We start from the raw sequence: 12,037 nt of genomic DNA, 5'->3' as shown, positions 1-12,037 counted from the left end.
CCTCGGAGAAACATCTTTTAAAAATATCTCTTAAAAGAAGTGAGTACCGGTACCTTACTGTTCACTTTTATGCGTGCCTGCATGCGCATGCGCCCCCACTCCTATATTAGAAGTGGGGGTGCAGTTATGATGCAAGGACGGGCTTAAAGTGGTGTTCTCAACTTTGGCAATATAAAGACGGGCGGATTTCAACTGTCAGAATCTCACAGCCAGCAAATTGAGAAACACTGTCTTAAAGAGAGGAGGAATGTTTTAGAAATCAACGGCTTCACTGAAGTGCCTTGCATAAGCACGATCTGGATCTCGGAGCTGTTTTTTTTAGTACTAGGGCTCAGTTCAAGGCGAGAAGGACTCCACCTGCAGATGTAATCGATCCTCGGTCTCCTCTCATGGCACTCACATTTATAGCTCACCATATTTTGCTTAGCGTATTGTGAATAGTATCTAATCCCGTGGTTGAACGGGGCCAGGGCACTCAGGAATGGGGTTGAATATGCCAGGTTAATTTAACTATCCGTAAACACGCCCGATAATTAAATCTTATTCCTATTATGCAGTGGCTCTCCTCCGATTGTCGAGGCTGCTATGATGAAACTGTTGTGGGGTGAGTGGGAGTGGAACGTACAGTGATAAATTATACAATTAAATTCTCCTAACTCGGCAGCCGAGAGTAAATAAGAAAACTACATTTCCCAGGATGCAGCAATCTATTGTGCGCATGCGCATTTTCAAGTGCCCTTTGCTCTTATTCTCTCTAGTCCTGCAGAACATTTCGAAAGGTTGTCTGATTTTGTGTTGATCGGGCGCAGGATGTCTTCTCCCCTGAGATTTGACGGGCGGGTAGTTCTGGTGACCGGTGCTGGGGGAGGTAAGTGGTGGATCACGGTGACTGTTGATCATCCGGAGGTTTCCTTGCATGTGTGTTTAATTGCAAATAGGTTACAAAGAGATCTTTGCAGCTTTCTTGTATTCTTGTTTGCATTTCTCCTTCAGGACGAAGACATCTAAACCTCCCTTTTAAATGAAGCTGAGTTTATAATTCTGTCCATGCCTTTCTGGAGTTTACTTTTAAGTAGATCCAATGATAGACCTTTGTAAGTGCAGTCTGTTTTCTCCCCAGAAATAAAGTCATTTAGTGGTTGATGATCTTTTTTTTTTAATGAAATCCTGAACCTAATAGTAATAATACCTGTTCACATACCTGTTAGTTTCTGGGTTGAGCCTGGAAGTTGGGAGACTTCCCAAGTACCCTTCGTGGCAGTAAATTCTGTGAATTAAGTTTAGTAATTCATGCAATCAAGTCATAATTCAAAATGAGATGATCTGGTCCCTTTGCATCCATTTTTCTTTATTGATTATTTCCCTACTAACTCAAAGTCACATGTAAATATAATATTATAACTGATTCAAGAATAGTAAAAAAAATCACCTCCATTTTTAAAATGTCTGTGAAATATTCCCTAGCTTTAACTAGGCAGAGATTGGATAGATAGCTGCCTATTCAGAGATGAAGAAATGTGATACCAATAGATTGTGTGATAATTTTTACTCACCATTGACTTGTCAAACTAGTTTTGCCGAATAAGATATTTTTTATAGCAGTCTTTCTCCATTAGTTCATTAGCTGATTGTGATTTTTGTTTTAATGGCATTACTTATACATGTTTTCCCTTTAAGTTATTGAGAACTGGCTTTAGGAGACAGACTAATTGACCGTCTATTAATACTTTAGCATAAGGTGCATTCTGATTTCTCCTGTTCAATAAATATATAATCACCCATTGGATTCTCTTTCCCCACTGAATAGTGCAATGTATTTTAAAAATAAAGGGAAAAATATCATTATATATTTGAATTTGACAGAAATTTAGCCAAGAATATTGAAACATTACTGAATTTAGGAAAATATTCAAAAATCTGGATGAGATTGGCAGGCTATTTGATCCACACAATATCAGATATCGAGGTATACCATTTTAGTAAGGGTTTTGGACTTTTTACACTCAATTTCTCTACACATGCCAAGATACTCCAAATCAGCTCTGTAAGGTCTTTCAGTTCTCCAGAGCAGATTTAAGATCTCTGGAGGGCTGGAATAAAAGAAAAATCTGTTCCACTTGTAGGTTCTTAAGTATAGTGTATACATCTTATATATAAAACAAAATAAAATTACAAGGAAACCTAATGGGACTTTTGAGCAATATGTAGAGAATTGTACTGACAGATATAATGTGCTGATAGTTCATAGTACAGAGTTAGATTACAAGGTTCATAGTACAAGGTTAGAGTCATTCTCTCCAAAACAAACTTCTTTTGACTACAAAATCATCATTTAATTAATTCACTGAGTTGTTAACATTACTCACATTTAGAAACAGAATTTATCATTGGCCTAAACTACAATTAAGAAGAGGAAAGAGGCTACAGAATTGTGTATAACTGTAGCTATGATAAAAAGTAAAAAAAAACAACACTTTTAAGTTGGAACCATCAAGATCTCAGTTGAGGTTTGCTAAAGAAATGCATAATCAAAGATGAATTGATACCTTGTCAGCAGTATTATTTTGCACTTTTGTTCAAAAAAGGACATTGAATCATTCTGCTTGAAAATATGTCAGATATATTCTCCAATATATTCAGATCAGAGATTGCCTATGTAAAGAAACTTAATTATCAATCTTGTCTCAATTTGAAAATGTGATTTTAGTTTCTAAATGTGGTAGCTGTAAGAACTACATAGCCAGTTTATCTTTACAATAATTTTGTCTGAGTGGAGAAGGCAGCTTCAAGAATGATCATGGGATGAAATTCAAGAAAAGGACACTTTGAAAATATTTTAATTCATATGTATCCTTTTCTGTTTAGTCAAGATGCATTTTAAACTATTTCACTTGTACTGAAAAGAACTTCAAGAAATTTTATCATGTGTCAAAAAAATTTTAAAGCCTTACAAAATTCCCTCTTTAGTAGAAAATTTCTTCCAGACATATAAAGGGCACAATATCTTCTAAAGTTTCGTGGCTTACTTGAATTGTACCAATTTGCTGCATTCTGTGCAGTTTTTTGCCTTTTCAGATAGTTTCTTCTCTGGTAACCTATTTGAAATTCCCACTTGATTCTAGAACATGGTTTCTTAATCTTGATAACTTTTTAAGACATGCAGCTGGGAAATTGTGGAAGTTGAGGTCTATGCATCTTAAGGTGCCAAGATTGAGCAACACTTGTGTAGATCACATGTCATCAGAACTGAGTATTTTTTTGCTTCTGTTTAATCTGATGCATCAGATACTCAGATATCTGAGAGCCATACCACATTTTGCTTTTAAGTATATATTTGCCTCCTTTGATGTTGACGTCCTGTGTATTTTTTTAAACTGTCAGGTTATAAAAGACTTTACTTAATTTTTTTTTCTTTATGCAAGGACTGGGAAGAGCATATGCATTGGCTTTTGCTGAAAGAGGAGCTTCTGTAGTTGGTAAGTATCTTTTTCTTCTGCCAGTAATTATTGAAACCATAATTGTTTTTTAAAATGAAACTTGTTTTAGTCTTCACCTTTTTTAAAATAAAATTATTTTCTTTACTCATTTTTTTTGCTTTTCCATTGAAAATCCTCATGAAAAAATTATGTGCTATGGTAACAAAGATCTAAGGAAGTTTGTTCAGTGGGTATCACGATACTTACTCACCGCCCTGAGTCCCTAGGGAGAAGGGCGGTATAAAAATTTAATAAAACTAAAACTAAAACTAAACTTAGCATGCTAGGGTACTATTAATATGTCACCTTACCCACTACTACTTATTTATGGGAAACATAATGCTAAGTTATGATGATGGCTAGTGGTTAGGAAATGTAAAGTTCCTGAAATACAGGTTCATTTTGTATTATTAGGCTTTCTGAAATGCCTTATATGACCATTTCTAAATCATGTGTACAATACTAGTATACACAGATAACATTGTGAAACTTAAGAGATTAATTTGGATATTTGGCATACATTTTTTTTTAATTCCATTTATATCCCGCCCTTCTCCGAAGACTCAGGGCGGCTTACAAGCTTAGCAGTAGCCTTCATTCTATGTATATGCCTGCTTATTAGGGCTTTCACACACACCCCAAGCGGCATTATTACAAAGTCAGCTTATTGCCCCCAACAATCTGGGTCCTCATTTTACCTACCTCGAAGGATGGAAGGCTGAGTCAACCTTGAGCCTGGTGGGATGCGAACCTGCACTAATTGCAGGCAGCTGGTGTTACTTAAGGAGGCATTAGCCCACTGCTCCACCAAGGCTCTCTATTGGTAGCTCTCTTTTGCAACAAGGAATTGCCTACTGCAGTTAGATATTTGTACATTGACTACATTAGTTTTTGTCCACTGAAGAATTAAAAGGGTGTTGACCAAATAATATTTACATCCGTGTAGGAGTCTAAGTCAAGTTTAGCTATGAACTAGAAAAAATTGGAGGACAAAGTGCAAATGTTACAAAATCCATATTCTGGTGTAACTCCATAATGAGTATAGAGTGTCTAGTAAATTGGTGTCATGTCAGAAAACCTGGCAAAGCCAAATCTTACAATTTTGGGAACAAAGAACACAGTTTCTTATACAATAGTTTATTCAGCTGGAACTGGCAACAAATAGTATAATGAAAACATACAATTTTAAGAAATGTAGGTAACATTCCATCTTGCTGGCTAGACTGACACTAACTAGCCACAGAGGATATTGTACTTTGGAATAGAATAACTGTCAGTTTCTGACTTTTTCATGTTCACATTAATCTGTGAACAAGTAGTATTGCTTTCAATCTGGATGTGTTTGAGTGGGACAAAGCATTTTCAGCTGACTATCTGTTCTCCACCCTCATAATCTTTGGACCGTGGTTCCGTGGCACCTGTTGTGATTTTGGTCGGTGCCATTGGATTTTTGGACCTAAAAGAGTTAGACTTAGCTGATTACAATCTGGAAGGCCCCAATGACTGCAGAACTGAGGGCCCATGGAGTTGTGGCCATGAACAATCTTCTGGAAAGGCAGAGCAACGGAGGACTCGGCTATTTAGCAGTGCAGACTTTGATGGCGTATTACGATGGATTATGATACTATTATATCTCTGCCTTCGGACTGTTGCTTATTGTCATCCATATATCATCCCCAAAGGATTCAGCGTTCCCTGGGTACTAGCCACCGTGAGAGGGTGGCTTGAACTTACATCTGCTGCCCCTAGAGGTGAGAGCTCTAGGGGACATGCTATACCCAGGATGGGTGTTTCGGACCACTCCCCCAGGAATAGGCTTTGCGACTGTCGTGAGAGGACGGTGGTTGGCCTGTCCTGGGGTTGCACCCAGCTGAGTGGCAGTGGCTGGGTGGAGGCTCATGACACCTATTTGTCCTCTGCTTGGACCCTCCTTAATTAATTGACTATGGACTGCCTGTATCTGGACTGCTCTTATGCCTTGTTTTAGGTACTCCTCTACGGACTTGCTCGCCCTCGGGTGCTCCCCCTTCCTGGGGGCGACCCGCCTTTCCAGCCGAGTACAATCTCGAGGAAGGGCCCATTTATTGGGACCCTGAGAGATGGCTGGGCACGGGTACGGGCCTCCGACGTAAACCTAACAAGAGGCCCCTGGTTTGTTTTTTGTCGAAATTTTTTCGGGGGTTAGGGAGGAGTGAGGGTTCTTCTTTTGGTTGTTTGGACGAGGGGGGCAGTCCAACAACCTCTGTTCAGGCCAGTGCCGGGGCGGATCGCGGGGGGGAGGAGCGGGGGTCGGTTGCTTCTGGGGCTCCAGGGCCAGTCGTGGGACTACCCATTCCCACGACGTTAGGGAATGGCAGCAGGTGTAGGAACAGAGGGCCGTATCGATCTCAGGGAAGGTCTCTCCGCTGCTTACAAGCGGTGAGGCACTCCGACCCTCTGGTTCCGCCCCAAGGTCCCGGGAGTGAGGATGTGCAGCCTCCTGAGCTCCGGCTGGTGTACTTGAATGCCAGGTCGGTCGTTAACAAAGCTCCTCTCGTCCGTGACTTGGTCGAGGGTGAGCAGGCGGACCTGGCTTGCATCACGGAAACTTGGTTGGGCCCAGAGGGCGGCATTCCTCTGGTTGATCTTTGCCCACCAGGTTTCCGGGTGCTGCACCGGCCTCGGGCTCAGGGTAGGGGTGGGGGAGTGGCTGTTGTTATGAGGGAGACCTTGTGCCCGCGGGAGGCCACTGTTCCCCAGATAGTCGGGTGTGAGTCTCTCTTTTTGAGATGCGGCCCTGGTGCGCAGTTGGGCTTGCTGCTGGTGTACCTTTCGCCTAGTCACGCAGCAGCAGCCCTGCCTGAGCTTCTCGATGTCCTCTCTGGGTTGGTGATTGAGTTCCCGAAAATTATAGTTTTGGGGGACTTCAATCTACCATCTCTGGGAGGATCATCTGAGTTGGCTCGGGAGTTCATGGCTTCCATGACGGCCATGGACCTGACGCAAGTAATTTCGGGACCGACTCATGAGGGAGGCCACACCCTTGACCTAGTTTTCTTATCTGGACGGTGGTTAGATGATCTTGGTGGGGGCTCGCCAATTGTTATGCCCCTGTCATGGACCGATCATCATCTTCTGCGGCTGGTCTTCCGTTTTGCCACCCCCCGCCGTGGGTGTGTGGAACCTATCAAATGGTACCGCCCCAGACGCTTAATGGATCCCCAGAGGTTCCAGGCGGCGCTGGGGTCCCCACCTGCCTCCCTTGCTCACAGCTCGGCAGACGCCTTAGTGGAAGCCTGGGAAAGGGCAGCCACTGAGGCTCTTGACCGAGTTGTACCCCTGCGGCCCCTGACCCGGTGCAGATCCCGTCGAGCCCCATGGTTCTCCGTGGAGCTCCGGGAGATGAAGCGTCGGAGACGGGGCCTAGAGAGCGGTTGGAGATCCAGCCGATCCAAATCCGATCGATTGCGACTAAGAACCTATACTAGGTCTTATCTCGCTGCGATAAGGGAGGCGAGGTCTAACCACTTCGCCACCCTTATCGCGTCCGCAGATAATCGCCCGGCCGCCCTGTTTAGGGTGACTCGCTCACTCCTGAATCAGGAGGTGAGGGAGGATCCCTTGCAGGGTCGTGCCGAGGAGTTTAACCAGCATCTGTCGGACAAAATCGCTCGGATTCGGACCGGTCTGGACTCTGACTGGGCAGAGTCTGTCGAGCAGGACACGGGTGGTCTTGTCGATATCACCTGGGAGGAGTTTGATTCTGTGACTCCGGAGGAAGTGGACAGGATCATGGGGAGGCTGAGCACCACCACATGTTTTTTGGACCCGTGCCCTTCCTGGCTGGTTTATGCAGCCCGGGAGAGGACACGTAGCTGGTTCCAGGCAGTTATATCGGCGTCTTTGAGTGAGGGTAGCTTCCCCGCCATCTTGAAAGAGGCGGTGGTGAGGCCTCTCCTCAAGAAGCCTGCCTTGGACCCAGCTATATTGAACAACTTTCGTCCTGTCTCCAACCTTCGCTTTCTTGCGAAGGTTGTTGAGAGTGTGGTGGCACATCAGCTCCCTCTGGTCCTGGATGAAGCGGATTATCTAGACCCGTACCAATCGGGTTTCAGGCCCGGGTACAGCACGGAGACGGCATTGGTCGCGCTGGTGAATGATCTCTGGAGGGCTCGGGACAGGGGGCATTCCTCTGTCCTGGTCCTATTAGACCTCTCAGCGGCTTTCGATACCATCGACCATGGTATCTTGCTGCGGCGTCTTAGGGGATTGGGAGTGGGAGGCACGGTTTTGCAGTGGTTCTCCTATCTCCAGGGACGCTCGCAGTCGGTGTTGGCAGGAGGGCAGAGGTCGACCGCGAGGTCTCTCATTTGTGGAGTTCCTCAGGGGTCGGTCCTCTCGCCTCTCCTGTTGAACATCTATATGAAACCGCTGGGTGAGATCATTCGTGGTTTTGGAGTTGGGTATCATCAGTATGCTGATGATACCCAGCTTTTCCTTTCGACCCCAAACCACCCCAGTGATGCCCTCACCGTGATGTCCCGCTGCCTGGAGGCGGTTCGGGTCTGGATGGGGAGGAACAGACTTCAACTCAACCCCGACAAGACCGAGTGGCTTTGCATACCTTCATCCCGGGTTTATTCGGACATTCCACCTCTCGCTATGGGGGGCGAATTATTACCCCCTGTAGATAGGGCTCGCAACTTGGGAGTCCTCCTAGATTCACGGCTCACCCTGGAAGACCATATAGGAGCTGTGACTAGGGGGGCTTTCGCCCAGGTTCGCCTGGTGCGCCAGTTGCGGCCCTATCTAAGCCGGGATGATCTATGCACGGTCACTCACGCGCTCGTGACCTCTCGACTAGACTACTGCAACGCTCTCTACATGGGGCTGCCCTTGAGGACCACCCGGAAGCTCCAACTGGCACAGAATGCAGCCGCGAGAGTTGTGTTGGGAGTTTCCCGATACTCCCATGTCACACCTCTGCTCCGTGAGCTGCATTGGCTGCCAGTTGTCTTCCGGGTGAGATTCAATGTACTAGTTATGGTATTTAAAGCCCTACATGGCAGGGGGCCGGAGTACCTTAGGGAACACCTGCTTCCAGCGTCAACTTCCCTCCGCCCTGTGCGTTCCCACAGAGAGGGACTCCTCAGGGTGCCACCGGTCAGAGAATGTAGATTGGTGGCCCCCAGGGGGAGATCTTTCTCTGTGGGCGCCCCGGACTTATGGAACCAGTTACCGGTTGAGCTCCGGACGGCGCCCGATCTTCGCTCCTTTCGCCGTGATCTGAAAACATACCTGTTCGAACAAGCCGGCCTGGCCTGAGGGTGGGATTGCTGGGGTTTTTATTATCATTTTATTGGGGTTTTTATTAATGTATTTATTGTTTTTATGGGCATGTATTTAATTACTTTTTAATTTTTGTAACTTTATGTTTTATTCTTGCCCTGTACACAGCCCTGAGTCCTTCGGGAGAAGGGCGGTATAGAAATATTAATAAATTAAATTAATAAATTAAATTCAAGTAGGTAATATCCAAGGAGCTAAATTAGATTTTCTTCTTTCACTTCAATTTAGAATTGTGTGTTCAAATAGTAACTCTTAAATAATAGTTGAATTCAACAAGAGTTGAACAATAACTTTGATTTCTTTTTTAAAAAAATGTTTTTCACTTAGTTTTATTGTTTTGAAAAAAGAATATATCACTAAGGTCTTTGTCCTATGCAGGCTGTGTAGTTTCACAGGTATTACTTGTGATCTTTGAATTTTTAACAAGTATTTCTAGATTTTGATCAAGAAAATCCAAAGTATCTTTTAACTTTTTCTCCCAGGCTGTGCTAGAGGGAGTAATCTTTTAGACTACTCAGCTGACAGAGTAGAATTGTCAGAAACGTTAAGTGATACTTAACAATCTGTGTTGCATTACCGTGTTTTCCCAAAAGTAAGACCTATCCTGAAAATAAGCCTAGCTTCATTTTTTGGGGTGGGCCTACCCCAAAAATAAGCCCTAGTTTTAGGACACACACCTAAAAATCAAGCTAGGGTGGGGGGGGTGCAGCTGCCTCACATGCCCTGCACTCACTTACCTTGCTGCCAGCCTCTCCTTGTCAGCACACTTCTGCAGCGTCTTTTGCAGCCAGGCCTGCATTTCTCAGTCACAGGCCTTTCCAGAAGGCCATTTCAGCCGATTCAATCCATAGCTTGGTTCTGCAAGACCTCTGCAGCCGAGAACCAAGCTATGGATTCAATACCTAGCTTGTACTCGTCTGCATAGGCCTTCCGGAAAGGCCTGACTGCAAAATGAAGCTGCTCCTTCGGCCCCAGAAGAAGTGGACCAGTTGGGCGGGGCTGTTAGTGTCGGAGGTAAATATAAAAGACATCCCACAAAAATAAGACCTGATGGCTCTTTTGGAGGCAAAAAAAAAGACCAGTTTTATTTTTGGAGAAACACGGGTATTAATTAAATATTTTTTAATTTCTTTTACAAAAGAATGAATGTCAACAACCCTCAGTTTACTAAAATTCCTACAAATACATAAATCTGCTTTTAGTGACATAAGTTTGTAATTCCCTGTACTTTTTCAACATTAACACTGTAATCCTAACTGGGAAATATGTGTTACTGATCTCAGTGAGAATTATTTCTGAATAAAGAGATCTGGGATTAGCCAAGTAGGTACTTTGACCATCTGGATTTAACAGTGGCTGATTCCAACTTCCACTTAAAGAAGAATTATTATGATAGTTTGAAATTACCTGGTATTTAGAATGAATGGCAAACCATTACATCGTGGCTGGATAGTTCAGCCACTAACTAATAGGGTTATCTTTTGAATTCAGCTTAGCAGTAATGGAAAAGATTATTAGACTGGCAACCTAATTTAGCCCAGTGTGCTTACCATAGGATGTTATGATGAACCTAATTTAGGGATTCAGTAATGGAAAATAAATTAAGCACCACTATTTAGTTGCTCATTTGCAAGACTGTGTACCTTGGTTCATTTAAAAGCAATTTGGAGCCAAATTTGTTGGTAATATAGGTGTCAAATAGATGGGTTAAATTTCCAAATACACCTGCTGTAAATTTTAATGTCAAATAAAATATTGATGAAAAATAAATCGTGTATATTTATATACACATACATACATATATATATACATTCTCACATATATACATATACATACACAAATTAAACGTGACACTGATTTTGAAAGTATTAAATGGAAAAATATTAAAAATGTAGTGTTTTACTTATGAAGTGGGTGTCTGTGATTGGAAGAATTTATGGTTGTTCCCATATAGAAACAGAAAGGTAGCAAAAATGAATCCAAACTTAAAATACAAACTTGTAAGTGTGCCTAGAAAGATATTTGACCAGTTTCTGATTGTAACAATGATTGTAACTCCTGCACCTTTCAAAGAGCAGAAAATGAGAAATGCAGTGTGACTTAAGCTAGCAGGAAATATGTAGTTGATCTTCAGCAGGTCATTGAGAACTCAGTGTGGAAAAAAGAAAATTTATATATTTTGTTATTTAGAACAAAATTGCTAAACTGAAATTCAAATTATTATGAAGGTTGTATGAGGAATAGTTTATTAGCCCCAGGTCTTCAACTTTAAAACTTTTTCATACTTTGATACAAAAGTCTCCAGTGAATGAAAAGTGAAAAGGTAACTAACTAAATAAAATAACCTCTTCTGCAAAAGAACCGCTTTTTCACCATTTCATCGTGGTTGCCTATCTGACAGCTTTTTAAATATTATTTACAAGACTGATATTTGGTTTTGGTTGTTGAATAAGATTAAAATGTTAAATCCCTTGGCAGGATTTTTCCACTCATAAGAGGCAATTATGTTATGCCTGAAAATTGTTTCCAGTTGTGCCCAGTAATAGAAATGGCACTGGCAGTTCTCAAAGGAAAGAGGGAATTATATTTTGTCTTCCATTTGGCATGTATCACCCTCCAGTAAGAAGCTGTCATTTCTGCCAATTTAGTTAAATGTCAGATTATTGTTGATGGAAAACGGGAAAATACAAGCAAACAAATAGGTATACTGTTGTGATGTAAAAAAATATGATTGGCAGTTGTGGGTCTTCCAGGTATGTATTTATTTTCAGGATTTATCTTGCTGCCTATCTCACATCATGATCTAGGCAGTTCACAACAATTCATAAAAACTATAAAAATTAAAATACTGTCTCCCCCCCCCTTCCAGGTGCCACATGAAACAGCCTACCACTCAACCCCCAACTTAGCTTCACAATCCTCCAGAAGCTTAAAGGGAAGGGATCCTTCTTAGATTTGGGACAGGGTAACACTCATCCAATGGGAGGTGTTCCAAGAGACTGAATGGCTACCAAGGAGACATGCTTCATAAGTCTCATCCAGTAGCAACTTTTAAGGGTAGGCACTTGGGGCACACTCACCCTATCTAGCTTAATTGAACAGGCAGATACCCTTTATGGGAGAGGGGGGTCCCACAATTAACATGGCTCTGTGCTATATAGGGTTTTAAAGGTGGTGGCACAGTGATTAGAATGCAGTATTGCAGGCTACTTCTGCTGCCTGCCTGCAGTTCA

The 12,037-nt window shown here is 42.8% G+C and overlaps 1 protein-coding gene across 1 annotated transcript in view; it reads left to right on the top strand.

Annotated features, from left to right (window-relative positions):
- Nucleotides 1-617: 617 nt before the first annotated feature.
- The window catches only part of HSD17B4 (hydroxysteroid 17-beta dehydrogenase 4), a 68,243-nt gene continuing 56,823 nt past the window's right edge, over nt 618-12,037 (top strand). The window contains exons 1-2 of the mRNA XM_083354055.1: nt 618-868; nt 3,423-3,476. Of these exons, the coding sequence (XP_083210181.1) occupies nt 811-868; nt 3,423-3,476 (112 nt within the window). The 5' untranslated portion in view covers nt 618-810. The remainder of the gene's footprint in view (nt 869-3,422; nt 3,477-12,037) is intronic.

The sequence above is a fragment of the Vipera ursinii genome (genome assembly GCF_947247035.1).
Source record: "Vipera ursinii genome assembly, chromosome: 2".
Taxonomy (NCBI): domain Eukaryota; kingdom Metazoa; phylum Chordata; class Lepidosauria; order Squamata; family Viperidae; genus Vipera; species Vipera ursinii.
This window is presented reverse-complemented; position numbering and strand designations above follow the sequence as displayed.